Here is a 21,334-nt window from a genome sequence, read left to right on the forward strand (position 1 = left end):
CCTCTCTGCCCTGGACTTGACTTCTCTCCAATTCACCTCTCCACTTTGTTCTCTTTTCTCTCTAGAATGGTCAGTTTCTGATCCATCAACCCCGCTATTCGTGCTTGCACACCCTCCGCGTCCGTCCCCAGTCTGGGAGTGGTATGCACCATTGAGCCATTTAACTCAGGAACCGCCCGCATTGATCTCTGAACCTCTTTGATCTTGAATCTTGAATATCGTGTTCACAATTCTTTTCTCCGATATGACGTTCCGCGAAAGGGTCAAGCGGGTGTTCCGCTCCAGCTCCAAAAACGATGGAAAGCCCAAAATCGAATATTATCGCCGCTCCGAGTGTCCCCCGTCGAAGTTCAAGGGACCTTTCGATCGCACCCATCAGAAGAATCTGGCCGCTTGGTCCTTCAGTGGTGCCATGGTGGAACGAACCCGCTCATTCGACCTCTCCCTGTCGCCCTGTGCCACGTACGAGGGCTGCGAGGTCTACGCGGGTTGCTCCGGCCCCTCCGACACAGATGAGTCGGTGTCTCCGGAGGATGGTGTCGATGTCGATCCAGGTACACAACCTCCAGCCCTAATCAAAATGCATGGCCCTGTCTCAACTCGTATTAACTTCGTTTTTTTTCTGATCTAGCCCCCTCACGCCCAGAGACTCCCGCTGAATCATCGCCACGCGGTGCTGACTCCGGCTCTCAGTCCTCCACCATCATCAACTCCTCCAGCTATAGTGGCTCAGTGATGACTCTGCTGAATGAGCCCTCATTCTACGAAATTCCAGACGATTCAAAGGACTCGAAATTCTACCTCGAGGAATCAGTTCGCTACACATCACCCCTCGTCCGTGCCATGTCGCCCGCCCTCTCCCCGTGCGTCATGTCCGCCCGAAAGCACCTTCCTTTCGCCCCCGAGGATCTCGCCCGCGCTTTGATCGCCGTCCAGGTCTGCGCATAATTCGTCAATTTTTCTTCGCCTACTTTCTTCGAATCCGGGAGATTGTTTTTTCTTTTAACGTCCCAGTAACACCTATGGACTCGATGTCCTCTATTTATTTAAATCCCCTTTGATCTCCTTTTGGATCCCTTCTCGGGCCCACGGTCGGCCATCCGCCCCTCGATACCAGCATATCGAGCATCCACGCCCGCCATTTCCATTTTTTTCGCCCCGGGGGCTGTTCCTCGCTTGATGCCGTGAACACCCTGTCGGCGACGGATTCTTTTCCTATCTGTCATGCATTTGCATCTGAGCGTATACCCGTTGAGGATTTTGGCTGTTTCATCTCTCTTATTTTTGGTCTGGTTGACCTTTTTTGCTCCGATGGTTTGGACCATCTACCCTGGCTTTCCATTTGCTCTTATCACGACTTCGTCTAAAAAGTATCCTTCAGAAGGTCTAGACAAAACAATAGAACGTCGCTTAAGATAAACTTTCGGGTCCTCCCCCGAACTATATATTCTCGTATCAGCCGATCAAGGTTCTAATCCGTACTCCGTATAGATCGCTCTAGATCTGCCTGCTGTTCTCGAAGAATCCCCAACCCCGCTATAGGCCAAGCTTTCTTCCCCCGCGCTAAGATTGCATATCACTCCATTTCAGTAATGATTTGTTCGATCGGCTACCTCATCCTTGCTCGTGGGCTTCCAAGTGGCTGGTTCAAATGTCCGTCTAGTCGGGATAATGCCTGTCGTGATAAGTTAAGATAACTTTGTCGCAAGGTCATCTCGGGAATTTGCCTATCGGCTTGAGATCGGGCTGCAGTATACAAAGTGTAAGGGATAGAGCGACGAGTTCCCAGTGTATCATTTTGAGATGGAATTTATTTCCCTGTATGGATTGAACTTTTTCGAGTAGGTATGGTTTCCTAGTCTAATTTGGCCACATAAAGGGGTAGCACTTGGTGTTCTTCGTACTTCTGTGCAAGCCCCTATACCTAGATCCCATCGGTTCCCCCTGGGCTTCAAAATGAACGTTTGAGTTAAGTAGAGGAAACAACCTAAGCTAATGTTGCACATGCATTCCCAAAAAACACATAAGGGACACTGTAGTAATATAGTCATGATCGTACTTCCGCGTAGAATGATATATATCATTCTTTAAATCTCGTCCTACACCCCAAACACCGTTTATTGACCATTTATGCACATCTCAGGGATTTTGTTTGGAGTCAGGTGACTCCTCCTTCCTCGCCATGCTATAAGAAGCTCTTTCTCTTAGATGATTTCCTTCCCTTCTTCTCTTCTTCAGACGAATACAGGGTTTCCAATCTCTCTCTCTCTCTCTTCGTGGCGTAGAGTCTGGTCCTGTCTCTCAGACTTGAATCCCATCTGTTTACCACATATCTACAATCTAGCAAAAAAAACCCCATCCTAGTCACAGATCACCCTCGCCGTAAATCTCAACATCGGGGAGTTAGTTGGTAGGAGTAAGCACCAGACCAAAAGAATGTGAAATTTAGCTCAATGAGTACCCTTACGAATGCAAAGCTCGATACATTTTGCGCTGTAGTTTGGATAAACATATATATGTGCTACGAAGGTGATGAACGTGATACTAGCAGAACTGGTATGCAGTGGCCCGACCTTCATCAAGCTGTGTATTACCGTTTTCTTTGAGAGCCGATTACTCCGTGCTCCGTACTCCGTACAGATTATTCGCTTGTAGAGTTTCCAAAAACTCAGGGGGAATTCAAACTTCGGATTAGTTCAACGCATAGGGTTTGGGGCTGGCACATCAAAGAACGTGTGGCTGAAAGAGATCCTTGTATAAACAGGACCCACCGACGACACGAACCCTTACCATTTGCTCTATACAGACAAAAATGATTTCAAAGAAAGTGACATCCTTGTCCAATGCCGAGATTTTCCCAAATTCAAGACATCCCTGGTTAGTAATGATCACTGTGCTAACCGAGTCAGTTCTGGGCATCGGCTCGTGAGATGACCCTGGCAACCGTAACACGTGGAGTAGGATCTGGACTGGATAATCACATCACGAATTTGAACTTGGCCCATGCTAAGGATTGTTTTGTGAAACAGTGAGAAAAGATATGCTGGGGGCAGAATGAGAGGGTCACACAGCATTTATAGAATGATGCGTTGTGGGCACTCCCAGTGATAACCAGCATTCTCGATCTGGATACTAAAAGGGGATTGGCCTCCTCGCTAGGTTGTAAGCCTTGGTGGCAATGTGGAATTCAATGTTATTCGGTCAGAGTTATTATCGGTTCTAGAGCGTGAATCCTCGCCGTCACCGCTGCCATCACCGCGGATCATTGCATCTAGCCCAAGGATTTGGGTTTGTAAACGGAGTACTCCGTATGTAATGTTTGAACTATCCCATCACCATTTTCCATAACGAGCTTCCAAACAAAGGATTTGAAGAGTAGGAAACTGTAAACCTCGGAAAATTTGAATGATGATTGGGTTGGAAGAGGGGACCCCGGCCATGTACTTGCATGACCGATGTAGTCGCAAATTAGAACCGCTAGGAGAGCGAGTGGAGTCCTCCAATTGGACAAGAAATGTGGGAAAGGATTTAAATCCCCATTTGACTAGATGGCCTAACGCCTTGGAAGGCACATAGTTGGGAAGGCACATTCACACATCCATTCAAGAGAGTTACTATGGGCACCCGAATTTACTATGCGCACCCAGCGCTCGGCCTATTTGAAGATTTCTTCCTACCGGCCGCTATCCGTAACCCTCTGGTAGGATGAAATATGTTATCATCTCTGTTGTCGATGCTAATATCATGCCAAGGTACAATGACATCACTGCTAATGTCATGCCAAAGTACGATGATATCACTGCTACTACAAATATCGGCCGATCTTTTATCATTTGACATCATAAAGCTATCCCCAGATCATGATTTCCTATAGAGATAGAGATGAGTTTCTAAATCGAGATATAGAGTTTTTATAATTAAAAATCCATATCTTTATTTCTACCCAGGCGTAGGATCTAGGGATAGCTTCATTTTTATATCGAAAACTCTATATCTCGATTTAGAAACTCATCTCTATCTCTATAGGAAATCATAATCTAGGGATAGCTTTATGATGTCAAATGATGAACAATCGGCCCATATGTCTAGTAGCAGTGATATCATCATACCTTGGTATGCTATTAGCATCGAAAACAGAGATGATAACATATTTCATCCTACCAGAGAGTTACGGATAGCGGCCGGTAGGAAGAAATATTCAAATAGGCTGAGCGCTGGGTGCGCATAGTAAATTCGGGTGCCCATAGTAGGTAATTCTCATATTTAATGCATCTCATGCCCACTGATATATATACTCTATACTTTACCCTAACCTTTACTCCATGCACCAAACATTGAGCTAGTCTTTCTACTCCGTACAAAGGATTCTTCAAGATTCTCCATCTGACATCCTATCTTTTAAACTACCAATCCAATTCCTATTTCGTACGAATGATGAACGACACCATGGTTTATTCTATGCGCCATTTTATTTGTTTTCCATCTCCTAAACCATATGAAACCACCGAAGCTACGACGAATGATACAGAAAATGCCATTCCCTTCAGATATTCTAGAAGAACCACTCAACCATGCATTGCTGGTCCATGTGTGGAGAGAGTTGGCAGCATACAATCTGAAACATCTTCCGCTTCTCCATTGAGCTACATTGGCAGCACACGCACCGGGTCAACTTCTACCTCAGATAGCGATACTGGAACAACAATAGCGTCAACCGCTACTGGAAACTCCTCATTGCCTGCTGAGCCATCAGCCAAATCCACCTCAACATCACGATGGCACACAACCACACCCTATATTCCTATCCTGCAGCAAGATGGGAGTCTACAGGCCCCACAAATCACATTCGATGGCTATGGCTGCTATGGGGGCCGGTTTACTCCTGAATCTATTATCGGATTCCTATACGAGCTGACATCATTCTTTGAGGCCACCGTCTCAGACCCTTCGTTCTGGTCAGAATATGCCACGTTCCAGCGTGCTCAAGCCACACCACTGCACATGGCTACAAACCTGACTAACTTGGCAGGGGGGCTACTATCTGGCTGAAGCGTGAAGATCAAAATGAATATGGCAGCCATAAATCTCGCAGTATCATCGGTCAGCTCCTGCTAGCACGACGTATGGGCCGATCTGAGATCATCACCGAGTGTGCTTCAGCCAAACATGGCAAATTTACCGCTGCAATGTGTGCTCGTCTGGGATTGAGCTGTGTGATCTTCATGGGTGCAGATGATGCCAGTGCCCAGGAGAAGGATGTGCTCGAGATGAAGTCACTGGGCGCCAAGGTACTGACGGCTCGCGCGCCCTCGGGCTTGGGCAGCTTGCGCGCAGCTATCACAGACGCCCTGCGAGATTCGGTCTGCAAGCACGAGTCTGCATACTACCTCATGAGTAGCCCGGTGGGTCCCAATCCCTTGCCGACTCTGGCTCGCACGTTCCAGGCCCTTCTAGGCGAGGAGGTCGCAGCCCAGATGCACGAGGCAGCGGGTCGCCATCCGGATGCTCTCGTCACCGCCGTGGGCAGCGGTAATGGTGCAATTGGTCTCTTTAGACCGTTCCTTCATGACTCAACTATTCGCTTAGTTGGCGTGGAAGCCGCACAGGCAGCTGCCCTGACAGACGGGGAGATCGGTGTACTCCAGGGTGCCCGTACTCTCTTGCTTCAAGATAAACATGGTCAGATCATCGACTCACATTCCATCTCACCGGACATGAACCTGCCATCTGTGGGGCCTGAGATTGCTCATTGGAAGGACTCTGGCCGAATTGAAATTTCCACGGCTACCGACGCGGATGCCCTGGATGGATTTAGAACCCTTCAGCACCACGAGGGAATCCTTCCTGGTCTTGACTCGAGTCACGCGATAGCCAAGACCGTCGATCTCGCTAGGGAACTTGGCCCAGGCAAAAATGTGGTTTTGATGGTGACTGGATGTGATAATATTGACGTGGATCAGTTAGATGTTTGAGGGGACTCCTCCGTACTCAAGCACACAAATACCAGGCACGACTTGATTGCTTTTCTCTTGTTTTTCGGGAATATCCAAACCTTTTGTTTACGGCGTTGTTGAGTTTCTTACTTCTGTCCTAGACTGCATCTTCTGGTATCACATTTCGAGTCGCTCTCTCTCGTTGTTAGCGAACTCATGACATTCCCAAAGCTATTTTGCACAAATCTACTGCTTTGCTTGTAAATGATTACTTTCCCACTCTGTAGTTCATTCCAAGTTTGTGTTGTTTGCTCACCAAGCACCTACCTACTCACTTGGGCAAGCGCCCAGGTGCATTCTTGCTTTTTCTATGACATAGACTTTGTTGAGATTACATATAGCTTTGGTGCTTGCTTTTGTTTTTCTGTGTTCCCCTCAGAAAGAGAAAGAGAGATGGCATGTCAAAATTCAGTATATTCCAATGTCCTTTTAAACATCTTGTCATCAGTCATATCGGTGTATCATGGTAAAGCCCCGTAAAGCCATAAAAAGACGTCATAATTTAATCCTCATGCGTGACCGACATGTCCAGAACCTCAACCCGGCCTCTGCCGCGTGTCTCATTGCTGACCAACTCATTCAATCCCTTGAACGCACCAGGCTCAGCGAAACCCACAATCTCCCATTCGTCTCCGCCCACGACTTCTTGAGACTCTACCGATTCGATAAAGGCCATGATCTTATCTTTGACAGTACTTGGGGCCTTGGGTGCAGCTTCTGCATCAGACTGACCAGCCTCAATGTCCGAATCATCTCTCTTGGCAGATTTCTTCGATCCTTTATTTCCCTTCTTGTTGTTCTTTGAGCCACCAGAAGGTGCTTCCTTGTCTTTATTCGATGCAGCACCGGGTGCAGCCTTGACAGATTGTTTCAGCAGCGACACCGGACACGTCACACGGAGACGCATACGAGCCCGCATAACAGGAATCGGCTGCCAAGCAATCAGTGCCTTCATGGCATCCAGCGCTTGACTCTTGGCCGAGCGGTTGGCGGAAACTCCTGTCCAGAGAGGCTTCTTGGGCTGGGATGACTTCTCTTCGCCATCTCCATTCGTCTCTGCGCTCGCTTGTGTTTGTTGTTGTCCGCTGGCCGAAGTCAGTTGATCCAACGCCTTGTGGATCATTCCGGTGGTGTACACGCGCTTGGTTGAGGGATCGACTAGTCGGCCTGATACGATGTCCAGCACTTCCTTCTCCACTCGCTCGAGGATATCTTTGCGCTCACGCTCGCCGACTTGGACTTCGCCTTTGCGGAGGATCTCTTGCAGTATTTCCTCTCGTGGAGTACCGGCGCCGAAGGCTTTTGTAAGCTCTGCAGATGGCGCAGTCTGAGCTTTCGAGACTGAAAGGAACACGGTTGGGACCTGGAGAACATTGTCGAGGTCCTTTTCAGCGCCGGATCGGTATTCAAGCAGTTTGTTCTTGTAACAGGCGAGTTCGAAGCGCTTCTTGCCTGGATTATAACACGACGGTTAGGGAAATCAAAATGACGTAGATAACGCTGTAGCCTACCTTTTTTTAGTCGGACCACCGACACGTTGGTGAATTTGATCTGGTTGGAGGGTTGGTTGATCGGCATTTTGTATTAGGCCGCTAAAGGCTGACCGTGTCCACAAGCAATAATAGAGACCAAAAGATGGGTAGATATTCAGCTGAATATCAATCCAAACGCTTTCCAAATAAGCGATAGAAAATGTAGGTATATGTAGAGTATCAGAAGTCGATTTGCGCGAGAAATGCAAATTGCGCCCAAAAAGGCTTAGCCACAAAGCTCGTGCCCCTCCTATCCAGATGATCCCGTGACTCTCGCTGAATCATTGGTCAGGTCCACATGGGGGCCTCTGATTGGCCCAACTGACTCGTCTTATCGACCGTCCCCGGCGTCATCGGCGTTCCTGCTTCTCCTCACCTCACAACCTTGTCCAGGACATCAAGGCATCATCGTCTTGTTTCTTTGACTCATATTTCAATTATCTTCATCTTGTGGTATCTTCTATAGTGTAAGTGGCTCCATTTACGTTCGGATACATGTTGATAACCACACCGGCGAACCATTACTGATAAGAGCTCCTGATTCCAGACCCCAAGGTACCCGCTTTCCATCAACAGCCCATCAGTATCATCACTCTTGCTTTGCGTTTTGGAGCCAATTTGCAATGAGACTTCTTTCTGCCACTCTTTTGGCGGGAGCTGCTTCGGCGGCTACCCCATCTCTCCAGCAGGTCCTTGGAGGTCACAAGGAGTTCTCGGAGAATGTAGCTCAGCAAGGTGCCGATTTGTTCTCCAAGCCCTTGCAGCATCTCCAGGAGCAGTTTGGGGCTCTCTCTAGTGAAGCTCGTCAGCTCTGGGAGGAAGTCTCCAAGCACTTCCCCGAATCTATGGACAGCGCTCCCCTGCTTTCCCTGCCTAAGAAACACACTCGTCGACCCGACTCACACTGGGATTATCACGTCAGCGGCAAGGATGTTCAAGACATCTGGGTCTCTGGTACTGATGGTACCAAGGAACGTGAGGTCGAAGGCAAGCTGGAGGACTACAGCCTCCGTGCCAAGAAGGTTGACCCCAGCTCTCTCGGCATCGATCCCGGCGTGAAGCAGTACAGTGGTTACCTGGATGACAATGAGAACGACAAGCATCTGTTCTACTGTGAGTCTTTCAAACTTTGTCTTTCATGCAACGTTGGTTGTGCTAACCTCTGACCAGGGTTCTTTGAGTCTCGCAATGACCCCGAGAACGATCCCGTTGTTTTGTGGCTGAACGGCGGCCCAGGCTGCTCATCCCTCACTGGACTGTTCATGGAGCTTGGACCTAGCTCCATCAACGCTCAGATCAAGCCTATCTACAACGATTTCTCTTGGAACAGCAATGCCAGTGTTATCTTCCTGGATCAACCCATCAATGTTGGCTACTCCTACAGTGGCTCCTCCGTCAGCAACACTGTCGCTGCTGGCAAGGATGTCTATGCTCTCCTGACTCTGTTCTTCAAGCAATTCCCTCAGTACGCCAAGCAGGACTTCCACATCGCTGGTGAGTCCTATGCTGGTCACTATATCCCTGTCTTCGCTTCGGAGATTCTCTCCCACAAGAAGCGTAACATCAACCTTAAGTCTGTTCTCATCGGTAATGGTCTCACGGATGGTCTTACTCAGTACGAGTACTATCGCCCCATGGCCTGTGGTGACGGTGGCTACCCCGCCGTTCTCGATGAAAGCACTTGCCGTTCCATGGATAACTCCCTGGCTCGTTGCCAGAGCATGATCGAGTCTTGCTACAACAGCGAGAGCGCCTGGGTTTGCGTTCCCGCCTCGATCTACTGCAACAACGCCATGCTTGGTCCCTACCAGCGTACTGGCCAGAATGTTTACGATGTTCGCGGCAAGTGTGAGGACGAGAGCAACCTGTGCTACAAGGGTATGGGCTATGTCAGCGAGTATCTTAGCCAGGAGAGTGTGCGTGAGGCTGTCGGTGCTGAGGTTGATGGTTACGACTCATGCAACTTTGACATCAACCGTAACTTCCTCTTCAACGGCGATTGGATGAAGCCTTACCACCGCCTTGTGCCCGGCGTTCTTGAGCAGATCCCTGTTCTGATCTATGCCGGTGATGCTGACTTCATCTGCAACTGGCTCGGAAACAAGGCCTGGTCCGAGGCTCTTGAGTGGCCTGGCCAGAAGGAGTTCGCTTCCGCTGAGCTTGAGGATCTCAAGATTGTCCAGAACGAGCACGTTGGCAAGAAGATTGGCCAAGTCAAGTCCCACGGCAACTTCACCTTCATGCGTCTCTTCGGCGGCGGCCACATGGTTCCCATGGACCAGCCCGAGTCTAGCCTGGAGTTCTTTAACCGCTGGATTGGTGGCGAGTGGTACTAAACACTCAACCTGAATTGCGCTCTATGATACAATGAGTTGGTGGAGTTATCATTACACTGCGTGTCATTGATCTAGTGTCTGGCTTTTGCGTACAATTTCACACCTAGTCCCATGGAGATCTACCTACAGGGGCCGCATACTTGGTACCATCTGCTTTCCTGCTTTCGGTGACTTGGCTTATGTCGAATATATACATGCGTTTAGGCAAATTTGAATTCAATCATTCTTGAATAGACATTCATATGGAATACTAAATAGTTATAGACTACCAAGGTGTAGATGTACGACCAAGTGTAAGTGAAGGCGAGTGGAGTATAGGGTGGAGTGTAGGTAGATGGCGGGTGGATGTGTTGTGGGCGAACATAAGAGACAAACATAAGATTAGGGAGATGGATACCCCAGAGTTGTGCATCCATGCTAAGCGTACGCCACATCCCACAGTCGGTGGTCTAGACACCTACCCCGCCGTATGATATGGATTTCTCAAAGCGAGGTATCAAGACATGCGAGATGTTCTACCCTACGAGGGCCGAAGACTGAGACAGGATCCTGGAGCTGGGATCATAATTCCAGATCCAGTCATCTCCATCACACTCCAAAGCCGATAGCGAAGTACTTGTAACGAAGAGATCAGGTCATTTCATTGGTATGATTCATTTTCAATTTTTTGGACCGGTCATACCCAGCCCAGCGGGGAAAAGGTCCCACGAGTGCCCATAGAAACACACCGGAAATAACGGAATCCCTCCAAGAACCCCCGGCAAAAAAACGAACAGAATGATTTAGCCCTTCTTCTTGCTGACACCGACGGTGCGACCGCGGCGGCCAGTGGTCTTGGTGTGTTGACCACGGACACGGAGGCCCCAGTAGTGACGCAGACCACGGTGGGAGCGGATCTTCTTGAGGCGCTCGAGATCCTCACGGAGCTTGGAGTCGAGACCGTTGGAGACAACCTGGGTGTCCTTGCCATCGGTGATATCGCGCTGTCTGTTAAGGAACCACGAGGGGATCTTGTACTGGGTCGGGGTCTGGAGGATGGTGACGATACGCTCGAGCTCTTCGGTGGTGAGCTCACCAGCACTATAGAACGGTTCTTGTCAGATTTGCGATTCTTTGTGAAAAATGTGTGCGATTGTTGTGCGCGAGTCCTCTGCTTGCTTGTCCTTGTGTCGAAATTCAAAGATCCAAGCTTTCCTCCGTGTTCTCTCTCTTTCAAGATTTCCTCCGATGATAAGGGAGTGGGAATGATTGTATATCCGATGGGGGTTGTGGCGAAACGTACCGCTTGTTGAGATCGACATCGGCCTTCTTGCAGACCAAGTTGGAGTAACGGCGACCGACACCCTTGATCTGGGTCAGGGCGTACATGATCTTCTGCTTGCCGTCAACATTGGTGTTGAGCAGACGCAAGATGAACTGGAAGTTCGTCTTCTCGCCGGACACGAGCGCTGTTATCGAGAAATCCGCATGTTAGCCGACATTCAATTTCGAGAACCGCCTTATCTGCCACTGGTTCCTCCTCTTGTTCTCTTTGGGCAAATTCGTAGTTGTGTATCATATAATGCTTTCAGGGTGAAAGGAGGGTCGTCACGTACACATGATGGGCGATGGGCGAGGATCGCGATGGGTTGTCGACAGAGGGATGGAGAGGAGGAAGTCCAACTGAGTGACTTTGCTTGTGGGATCGGGTAATTGGGGCGCTAACCTGTTTGGGACGAGGGCTCGCTTGTGAGCGACTAGTCTCAAAATAGCTAGATTACGAAGCAGATCATGTGCGATCACATGACCGTTATCTTTCCATGTTAGATTCTGGTAATAGGTTTTGTTATTTACGCGTATCTTACCTGAAGCCCTGAGAGACGGCTTTGTTTCCATCAACATGAAACTACAACGAGTTTGATTCTTGGGGCGATCAGCCACCGCGAAGTAACTCTTTGTATTTTGAAGAATAGTTCTTGGGAATCTATCAAATGGTTTACTCAGTGGCCCTCTCGCCTTCTTTGATCGACGTCTGACCTTTGACTCAGTGTTTCCATCAAGGCACCCACAGGCCCATACGTATGGTCTTTGGCCTAAGCAATGCCAGCTATTGCTGATTCTCTTGCTATGGGTGGAAATTCTAAGAGAATCCGCCTCGCCACTGCTTTTGTCAATACTTGGATTTCTCTTTCTTGACTCGATCAGCCCAAGGTCAAGCAAAAGGGCTACGATACCTACATTGACTAGCAGTGGAATCCCTATCGACGGCGCTTCGGATCTTGCTTCGAAACACTTCGGGTTCTTTGTTGTGTTGGACAAAGCACCAATGCTGTCGATATCACATCTTTCTATTTTTGCTTCCCTCTTTCACATCCTCCGGGTTTGTCTTCGACCAGCACGAAATGAGCTAATGTGACAAATATAGAAGTCTCTCCATGGTCATGCTGTTCTGACACTAAGCCATATTTGGATCTTTGAGACTTGCCTAGGGTTTATGCGCTTTGTTCATCAAGAAACAGGATGCTATGATGGAGATTCGACTCGGTGGGTTCGGTGGATTCTTTCATCTCGTGCTTACCATCTACAATATGTCACTCTGTTTCTTTCGGCCTGTAAAGATGGCATTCAAACTAGCACGCTCGACAATGGATGTTACTCGTTGTCCATTAAAGCGTTCGGTTCGCACCTGTTCCAACTGGCCTTTCGTTACTATTTTTCAACCTCTCGAGGTCCATATCAGACACACCTGTATCAAGACACTGCTTCAATTGAGCCCATCCTGGCATCTTCCTGATTTTGGTCATTATATTTCCTATCTTTCGTGATGTCTGCTCCCAGCTTTCCATTGAGGCCGGAGGACCTCGTACACCCGCCCCAGCCCGAGGAGATATACGATTTCACTCAGCTCGCCGATCCACCTGACGATTGGAAGCTTTTCAATATTTCGTATGACTCAGTTGTGAAAGGCAGAGTCCGCAATTTGCAACTTCCGCAAGTGAAAGTCTTGTTGGCACATTACTTCTGGGGAATGCATTATGTAGAGCCGGTCCAACTTGTTGGACAGGTCAGAAAGTTGCCAAGGCTCAATGTTCTGCAGGCTATCCTATTCAAGTGCTTCTACTACATGCAAGATATTCATCGCCCCAAGAATTATGCACAGATGCTTGATGTGAATCGAGACAGTGGGCCACGCCTCTTGAGATATGATATCGACCCGCGCCCACAGCCTATCAGTCGGTGGTACCCTAACCTTCCACAGGCTAACGAACGTCTGCTGAGGGCGTATTTACGCCCTCCTCTTGCCCCGCCAGACATGCCCGACTATCTCCTCCAGCAGTATATGTATTCAGTCGAGAGTTTTTACACGCCTCCATCGTCTCCCTCGGGTTTGCCCCCGGCGCCAACAATGGATGCGCGAGATGATGAATTTTTGCGTGTCAATCTGTTGGAACATATGAATCCAGGAGTCCAAATTGAACCACAATATTCATTGACGACGTCGCCACGCCCAGAAGAGCCCAAGTATAGCTACAAACGCTATGCGGATGACGATGAGCAATCTCAATATCCTGGTAAGAGAAGGCGGGATATGTCGCCCGGTGCTCCTGCTTACCGAGAGGGTCCTCGTGCTGCTACTCCACCTTACCAAGAGCCTGTCTTTGCTGCTGATGAACTATCCTCCTTTACCTGGATCCCTTCTCTGGCACCATCGGACACAGTGATGCCCATTGGGAGGCTGCAACTTAGTCCAATTGCCCCAAAGCCTCCCCCTAACGTCGATACGAAAATCATCACGGACGCTGTGGAACGAGCGTTGATGGAAATCGTGTACGATGATCTGGAGCGGGATCCCAGCGTTCCTGCCCTGGACAAACCTGGTCGCAATCGGACTGCCCGCTGTTGCAGTGATATGCTTAAGATGAGACTTGGAGCCTTCTCCTGCACGGAGAATATCAGGTTGTCGCCATTGGACTTTCAATGGGATCCCAATGGCTCTGTATTCCCCCTCCGGGGTCGGGGTCCCATCTGGAATAACATGTCCTGTGCCACCGATGCTGTGATCGTAGCCGGTATGCTCCTTGATGTTGGTTGCACCAAGATAGACCTTGCCCATAACCGAGCTGCTGAGTTCAAAGACATTGAGAAGGCATTCGTCGAAGTCACCAACGCGAGTTGGGAGACTCTGGATGAAAAGACCTCCATCTTTGTGCGTGATGAGTTTCTCCAACTGTTTATCGATGGCCAAAGCCAGTTGAAAATGGGAATGCCTATTCCTCCTTGGGCAATCTGGTCAGTGGTCACGAAAAGCTTTGCGCAATTTCGCTATTACCACGTTGAACGAGTGACGCCTTGCAGATGCACAAGCACCATGCCATTCATCAATTCCCATCAAGGTTCCTGTATCTTACCTGGCTATCAAAAGGGCGATGAAAATGGAGTAGATCTTCAAACCTTGATCGAGCGATGTTTCTATCAACGAAAGTCGTTCCGGTGCAATAATTGCAATGATCCGATGGGAGTCACCGGAGAGCGGAAGATCGGGCAACTGCCACTGCGTCTGGTGATGACCTTCGATCTGAAGACGCGAATCAAAAACCACACCAACAATTTGCATTTCAATTACATCGACTATGAAGACAAGCCACAGGTTGCGCACTATCGGTGGCTCGGTGGTGTCTATAACAACGAGTATCATGCTCGGTTGTTCTGGACAGACACGAAACGAGGCGAGCGAGATGAAGGGAATATCATGATGTACGACTGCCAGCTCAACTCCGGCGTGTTAGTTGGTGGAATCCCACCATTCCAGGAGGATGACAAAGTTCCCACTGAATGGGTCAATCATAAAGCTATTCCTCTCCTATTCTTTGAGCGAATCTTGAATCCCACTTCCGATCTCATCGCGAAGGCTCACAACGCTGTCTATGATATGGGTCATTGCGTGAGTCAAAAGAGGGTTGTTCTCGAGGAACACGACCCCTGGACTCCCCCACCTCCCCCCGCGAAGAACGATCCGTGGCCTCGTATACTGTCACACAATGGAGAACGCTTCAGCGATTTCAACCCCGATTGGGCTACAGGATCGCGCCCACCCAGTACCGCGCCTGTCAATTCTCCCCTGGCAACCATTGACCCGATGCTCTTGGACCCGTCAGTCATTGACCCATCGCTCATCGATCCCGCGCTTTACTCAACCAGCACACCCCCCTTATTCGATCTGTCTCCATTCGACATTCCTCCAGGTGTGGGCTTGTCGGCCCCCGAACAAATCTCGCCTGGCGATCCGAACAAAACCCATATATTTAACTCGATGATGGACACTCCAGACTGGTTCAGCCCACAACCCGACCTATGGCCATCGGGTCCGCCCATGCAGGAGGGAGCATTGGAATTCCCCAATCTGCCTACATGGCCATCGCCTCCACAAAATGAGCGTAGAGGCACCATCTCATCGGACATCGACATGCCTGATGCAGAAACTCCTCCTATCAGTCGCAAAGCATCGGGCGCGCCTACTAATGAGCTTAAGAAGGCCGCGGTCGCTAACTATGCGATGGCAAAGCAGGCCCTAGATCCACAACAGAAGAAAAAGCTTGAGGAACAACGCAAGGACGGATTCATGTACAAGCAAAATCCCAGTCAAAAGGAGATTGATGCCAGGAGGAAGGAACAGAAAAAGAGAGACAATCTCACGAAGGAAGCTCAAAAGAAGGAACCCCAAAAGAAGGGATATCAAAAGAAGGAGGATCAGAAAAAGCAGGAGGAGAGAAAGAAGGAAGATCAGCGACAGGAGGAAAAGAAGAGGCAGGAGGAACACGAGCAAAAGAAGAGAGAGGAGCGGAAGAACCAAGAAGAACAGAGGAAATATGAGGGAAAGAAGAAACTCGAGCAGGAGAAGGAAAAGGTAAGACAAGAAGAGAAGCAAAGGGAAAAGGACCGAAAGGATAAAGAAGAACGATACCAAGAGGCCAAAGATGAGAGAGAGCGACGGGGGGAGAGGAGGAAGCCAAAAGCGAAGAAACCGACTAATGTATCCGACGAGACGACTGGCCCCCGACGAGCAGGACTGAGGGCGCGGAATAACAAGCCGAACTACAACGATCCCTCGTGGACGCCTCAGAGTGATAGTGATATGGATGCGCAGTCGTGAGTGTGGCAGTGATTGAGAATATATACCTGATATACATAGTATACATAGTATACATAGTACCTACGGAGTAGACCCTGCCAATCTATCAAACATGAGTAGATTATAGATTATCTATATTAACCGAGGATGTCCGGCCAGATCAACCTAGGCATGTATAATAAGACCCTATAAGGGCTATATAACACTAGTAACGGTTTCCCCGCAGTATCTACCCCGGACTCCCATCTCCCCCCCTTTCCATCTTCCTTCTCTCCTCTCACTTGTCTATGAACAACTCTTCAAATACTGACATCAACCTAGGACTCGAATATATCGCATTCTATCATCTATTTACATGGCTTTCAATAGTCCCAAGTCTAACCAGTGGGGAATTAATCCAAAATCAGGCCAAAAACACACATTCTCAAAACATCTCGCTCACAGACGCGCCCGGGGTGGGCCGGTGGCAGTATTGCTCTTCTTCGGGGCTGAGACATATCCACCAAGAGTGCCGTCAGTGTTGGTCACGGCACCCTGGGCATCACGTCGGATACCAAGTTCGATCAACTTGGCAAACACCTTGGAGAAGTGATCAAAGAACAGCTCTTTGTCTTCGGCATACCGCTTCACCCATGGGGCGAATGCCGGATCAGTGGATAGCGCCATATCAGTGGGCAGCATCATCAACGGCTCCTCGTCCTCCTCGGCATCGGGGTCCTCATACACAAACTGTGTCATGCCCCTCGCCATCTTGCGAGGCTTCCAGTCAAGCTGCAGCATCAGCTTGAAGAAAGAGTTGGAGAACCGGGTTGGGTTTGTCACCCACGGACCCTCAAATCCACTACGGTCGCCGTGGCACCGGCCCAGGTTGTGTCCACCAGTCAGCGCTACGATCTCCTGGTCATTGAAGCCCATGCGGTAGAAGATGAATCGCAGGTGGTCGGCACCCTGTGTTCCATCTGGCAGACGTCCTCGTGGGGGCACCTTCGAGTCGTCGACAAGATCTGTGCGCCCGCCTTGCCATGGGATATCCGGTCCGCCCATCTCCTTAATCGCCACTACGCCGGCCAATGTCCACAGATCCGAGTACGTGATCCAGGGGTGCTTTTCTTTAATTGGCTCCAAGAACGCCCGTCCGTGCTGCAGACCGGCGTTGGCTGGGTCACCACCCTCGGCTTCGTACCGCATGCCAGCTCCGTTCGAGCCGCCAGTGTCCGACTTGGCGTCGTATGTGCCAGAAGAGTGCCTGTTGAAATACCTCTGTCAGTCACAACACATTGAGAAAGGGGGCTTGTCATCGGTGATCCAGGTGAGGCCCCGACCGGGGAAACGACCAAACGCCTCCAGAACCCTTTATTTACTTACCATGCTAGCCGCACGAAGACGGGCCCTGCGCTACCATCATCATAGCCGGGCTTCTTCAGAATAGCGGCGATGTCCTTGCGGACGGCCTCATAGTCACGAGTGGTGCTCATTCTCGGTCTCGGCCAATAATATGGTTCGAGATAGGTTCGGTGGCGAAAAAAAAAGAGCCCGGGATCAAGGTGAATGTCGGCTTCGGTTCAGATGTTCAGAAAGACAATATGAAAGTGAGAAAAGAGGATTCAAAGAGAAGAAAAGGAACAGAAAAAGGGTCCCGACTCCAGACTTCTCGCCCACATGCGTGGAGGGCCAGTGGAGTCCGCGGGCCGAATCAGTTTGCGCGCATTCGAAGCAGCCCTGGAGAGATGCCGAGGTCCCTTTCGGACGATAGGATTGCGCATGTCACCACTTCCTTATGAACGGCCTTGATGTTTCTAGTTTTGATATGCGACAATTTCCGACTTCTCCGATCGTTTGGTTTCGATCTTGCTCCGATGGCTTTTTCAACCCCTTGGACTCAACTGGAAGATAAAATACAAGACAAGAAAACACCAGTCATTTGCCTCCCATCAAGTGCCGGCCCCATCTAGACCTCGGGATTGAAAAACCGACTTGACACTCAGGAGACTACTATGGCCGCTATCTACTTATGTTCTACTCCGTACTTACTACTATGGAAACGAAAATTTACAGCTGAAACTGCTAATTTTTAGTGCTTTGTTTTCCACAGACATCTGACAACCTTGGAATCCATTCAACCTTGAGTTTTCTATTATGACAAGCGTCAAGATGCATTAAATGTTGTCATGCTCCTGCGAAATGATCACTCTTTATTTCATCTTTCCAAATGAGAACTACACAAAGAAAACAGATTCACTTGCTTTCCGGCTGGAAGCAGACAAATTCCTCTCGAGAAGGACCCAACACGACCAACACAAACAAAGAAACCCCACTAATGATCTTCACCTTCACAATCCGTCTCCACCCTCCATAGTGTCAGTCTCATACTCCCCATCAGCATCATCATCCGTAGTCCGCTCCTCGGCCGCATTCCTCTTCATGAAAGCCCGCAGAATATCTCGCTCAGACCGTAGTTGGTCGGCCTCCTCCCGCGCCTTTCGGAGCGAGCTCTGCAACACCCGCATTCTCGCCTTGTAGGCACGGGCCAACGCATCTGCCTCAGTGGCTACCTTCAAATGTCTCCTCCGGATCCAGTTTCGTTCTTTGCGCAGTCGGCGCCCACGTTTCTCCAGGATGCGCCGCTGTCCCACGTCTGTGTCGTGGATTGTCAAAATCACTTTGTCGATGACATCCGTGTGCGTCGCTAGCAGCGTGCCTGCCTCGGAGTGCTTGGCGATACTGATAAAGGTTGCGCAGATGTCTGCGGCAATTGACTCCATCAGCTCCCTCTTAGTTGCTGAGGATTTCTCCTCGAGATTTTCGAGGCGGAGAGCGCAGGACCCTGGGGTCGTTGGTTGATGGGATGCCTCCGTAGAGCTGGGCGGAGACCTAGCATTTGGGGGCTCCATTTTGGGTGAGCCTGTCTGAGGGTATTGCGAGAATTGAGGGGATTTATGGATGAAGTTTATTCTCCTTTGAATTCTCGGAAGTGTGGGTTCTTGTGGTTGATTGCGATTCAGGTGAGCGAATGGTATATGCAATCATTGGTTAGGGCCCTAGCTCTGGGGGATGGGGCTGTAGACATGAATATGGAAGGGAAACGAAAGAAAAGAAGAAGGGTCAGAGGGAGCATTAAGGGGAGAATCAGAGTCAAAGATGCCTCATAAGAAGGCCGGTCTCAGTAGCTACCTACATGTAGGTACGTCCTGTCGCAAAATGGTTTGATCTTTTCTTTGAAGCCCAGTCTTAAAACAAACATTGCCTTTTATTTGATCTTTCAGGACACATTCATTTGTCTCTAGTCGTATTCAATTCAAACGTGCTGTTTGCGCAATGGTTTCCATTCTTTATTGCAATCGGATCGTGATTCTATTTTTTGTCTCCCTCATAACGCAGACACAATCGCGTCGCCCACTTCTTCAGTTCCAGCTTTACCCACAAGATCAGGCGTCCGCAGGCCAGAGTCCAACACTTTACGCACCGCAGCCTCCACACGTTGAGCCTCACCTTCCATGCCCAGAGAGTATCGGAACATAAGAGCAACACAGAGGATCATGGCTACCGGGTTGCCAATGTCTTGCCCAGCAATACCATCACAAAGTTAGAACAACTTTGCTTTCTTGGAATATCCAGTACTTGCGTCGGAGCAGATCCATGTGTAGGCTCATACCGACTATAAGGTCTGGTCTCCAGCGTCTTGTCGCCAGGAAGACCTTTGAGGCTGGCACTCGGCAAGACACCCAAGGTACCAACAATAGACCCAGCTTGGTCGGAGATCATGTCGCCGAAGGTGTTATCAGCCAGGATAACGCCATTCAATAATCGTGGGTTCGTTGCTAGAATCAATGAAGCAGAATCGGCAAGCTGGTGCACCAACTTCAACTGAGCGTACTCAGCTGCTATGGTCTTCTCCACTACCCGGCGCTAGAGTCGCGATAAAGCCAGCACATTTGCTCTATCTAGTGAAATGACAGGCCAAGGAGGATTGTGTCTCAGTGCGACTTCGGCGGATAGACGGGTGACACGTTGAACCTCTGCCTCTGAGTAGCCCCATTTATCCATCGCTGTATGAAAGGCCAAAGGTTAAATAGCCACCCCCTCTGGGATAGTATCGGCCTAACATACCGTATGTTTCTTCTTCGACCTTGCGACCAAAATAAGCTCCTCCGCAGTTCTCTCTTACCACAACGAAATCAACACCTTCAATGGCATCGTGTCGGAATGGGCTGAACTGTTTGGCAATAGAGGCACTCGACAAGGTAGATGAGCATGGACGCAAGTTCGCATAGATATCCATAGCCTTGCGGAGCTGGAGGAGGCCACCTTCGGGTCCATCAAGACCACGACGTTGCTTATCCCATTTTGGACCTCCAACTGCTGCGAAGAGCACTGTATCGGAATCCAATACTGCTTGCTTGATTCCTTTGATCACAGATTTGCCATGGGCTTCAATACTGCAAACTCCGATCAACTCCTGGCGCAGTTCAAAAATCCGCTGAGGAGTCTCAAAGGTTTTTAGGACCTTGACGGCTTTGGCCATGACCTCAGGGCCAATTCTATCACCGGGTAGGACGAGGATTTTGAATTTTTGAGCCATAATAGTGCCAATTGTTTACTTATGTGTATTGGGAGTAAATCGGAGGTGCTTCCTTCCCCCTGGCATACGACGATACATATGGCCTCTATCGGAGCTCGGTTTTGCATCCGATTTATGCGGAGTTTCAATTGCTCGGGCTTTATCCGAGGCCGGTGACATGGCGTTTGATATGTGGAGGGAAAGTATGCCGTTCAATCTTCTGCGGGGTTGTTCTGGTGGATGTTGGTGTATACAATCAGTCCATACAAGTGTCGTTTGGCGTGTATTCGGTCCTTCATGCTTCTAGCGATTGTAGCCAAAGGAATGAGATAACAGATATACACAGGTTATATAACTTATGGGGACAAAGATGTCTACCTAGACATCCCGAGAAGACCACTCCCAGCTTATATGGTAGGCTGCGATGTATAACCTGTGTTATAGAAGATCGACCTTACAACACTCCGATTGGGACACTGCTTACCAGCGTTTATTATCTCAATATAAAACATCGACCAATAAATGTGACTTATATACACTATCCCTCATAAAAACGAGCAACTGGAAAGCTTAGGAAACCATCGGTCATAGTGAACTATTGATGTATGGATATTGTTTAGAGTAATAGGAGTGTGGAAACCAACAGCCTTGGCCATTCTTCTGGCACTTTGTATAGTTTTGATTGATACACTCCCGTTTCATTGAATAGATTCTATAAGATATTCTGATTTCTCTCGCTTCTTCTCGCTTCTTCTGGTGTCTTCTTTTTCAAGTCTGTATTTCTAACACGACTAATCCGGTAATAG

At 49.2% G+C, this 21,334-nt stretch overlaps 9 protein-coding genes across 9 annotated transcripts; 4 read left to right on the top strand and 5 right to left on the bottom strand.

The window, feature by feature from the left end:
• Positions 1-244: 244 nt before the first annotated feature.
• Positions 245-948, top strand: N7457_007548 (uncharacterized protein; the record flags this gene model as incomplete). Its single annotated transcript, XM_057178591.1, has 2 exons — positions 245-554; positions 632-948. The coding sequence occupies 2 exons, from the start codon at positions 245-247 to the stop codon at positions 946-948; spliced, it is 627 nt and encodes a 208-aa protein (XP_057030335.1).
• Positions 949-4,431: 3,483 nt separating this feature from the next.
• On the top strand, positions 4,432-5,972 carry N7457_007549 (tryptophan synthase; the record flags this gene model as incomplete). Its single annotated transcript, XM_057178592.1, has 2 exons — positions 4,432-4,970; positions 5,030-5,972. The coding sequence occupies 2 exons, from the start codon at positions 4,432-4,434 to the stop codon at positions 5,970-5,972; spliced, it is 1,482 nt and encodes a 493-aa protein (XP_057030336.1).
• Positions 5,973-6,495: 523 nt separating this feature from the next.
• On the bottom strand, positions 6,496-7,571 carry N7457_007550 (guanine nucleotide exchange factor SDO1; the record flags this gene model as incomplete). Its single annotated transcript, XM_057178593.1, has 2 exons — positions 6,496-7,445; positions 7,505-7,571. 2 exons carry the CDS (start codon positions 7,569-7,571, stop codon positions 6,496-6,498), a joined length of 1,017 nt encoding a protein of 338 aa, XP_057030337.1.
• A 577-nt stretch (positions 7,572-8,148) lies between these two features.
• Positions 8,149-9,861, top strand: cp3 (carboxypeptidase C PRC1; the record flags this gene model as incomplete). Its single annotated transcript, XM_057178594.1, has 2 exons — positions 8,149-8,638; positions 8,696-9,861. 2 exons carry the CDS (start codon positions 8,149-8,151, stop codon positions 9,859-9,861), a joined length of 1,656 nt encoding a protein of 551 aa, XP_057030338.1.
• Positions 9,862-10,549: 688 nt separating this feature from the next.
• On the bottom strand, positions 10,550-11,736 carry N7457_007552 (40S ribosomal uS13 domain-containing protein; the record flags this gene model as incomplete). The annotated part of the gene is made up of 4 exons (XM_057178595.1): positions 10,550-10,941; positions 11,144-11,309; positions 11,457-11,654; positions 11,706-11,736. 4 exons carry the CDS (start codon positions 11,734-11,736, stop codon positions 10,644-10,646), a joined length of 693 nt encoding a protein of 230 aa, XP_057030339.1. The 3' UTR covers positions 10,550-10,643.
• A 928-nt stretch (positions 11,737-12,664) lies between these two features.
• Positions 12,665-15,991, top strand: N7457_007553 (uncharacterized protein; the record flags this gene model as incomplete). The annotated part of the gene is made up of 1 exon (XM_057178596.1): positions 12,665-15,991. The coding sequence occupies one exon, from the start codon at positions 12,665-12,667 to the stop codon at positions 15,989-15,991; it is 3,327 nt and encodes a 1,108-aa protein (XP_057030340.1).
• A 417-nt stretch (positions 15,992-16,408) lies between these two features.
• On the bottom strand, positions 16,409-17,445 carry N7457_007554 (peroxidase; the record flags this gene model as incomplete). The annotated part of the gene is made up of 2 exons (XM_057178597.1): positions 16,409-17,216; positions 17,336-17,445. The coding sequence occupies 2 exons, from the start codon at positions 17,443-17,445 to the stop codon at positions 16,409-16,411; spliced, it is 918 nt and encodes a 305-aa protein (XP_057030341.1).
• Positions 17,446-18,300: 855 nt separating this feature from the next.
• On the bottom strand, positions 18,301-18,861 carry N7457_007555 (uncharacterized protein; the record flags this gene model as incomplete). The annotated part of the gene is made up of 1 exon (XM_057178598.1): positions 18,301-18,861. One exon carries the CDS (start codon positions 18,859-18,861, stop codon positions 18,301-18,303), a length of 561 nt encoding a protein of 186 aa, XP_057030342.1.
• A 476-nt stretch (positions 18,862-19,337) lies between these two features.
• On the bottom strand, positions 19,338-20,549 carry N7457_007556 (3-isopropylmalate dehydrogenase; the record flags this gene model as incomplete). Its single annotated transcript, XM_057178599.1, has 4 exons — positions 19,338-19,528; positions 19,627-19,876; positions 19,901-20,016; positions 20,078-20,549. 4 exons carry the CDS (start codon positions 20,547-20,549, stop codon positions 19,338-19,340), a joined length of 1,029 nt encoding a protein of 342 aa, XP_057030343.1.
• Positions 20,550-21,334: the final 785 nt, after the last annotated feature.

This window comes from Penicillium paradoxum (assembly GCF_028828445.1).
Source record: "Penicillium paradoxum strain IBT 22861 chromosome Unknown utg000006l_segment0_segment0, whole genome shotgun sequence".
Lineage (NCBI taxonomy): Eukaryota > Fungi > Ascomycota > Eurotiomycetes > Eurotiales > Aspergillaceae > Penicillium > Penicillium paradoxum.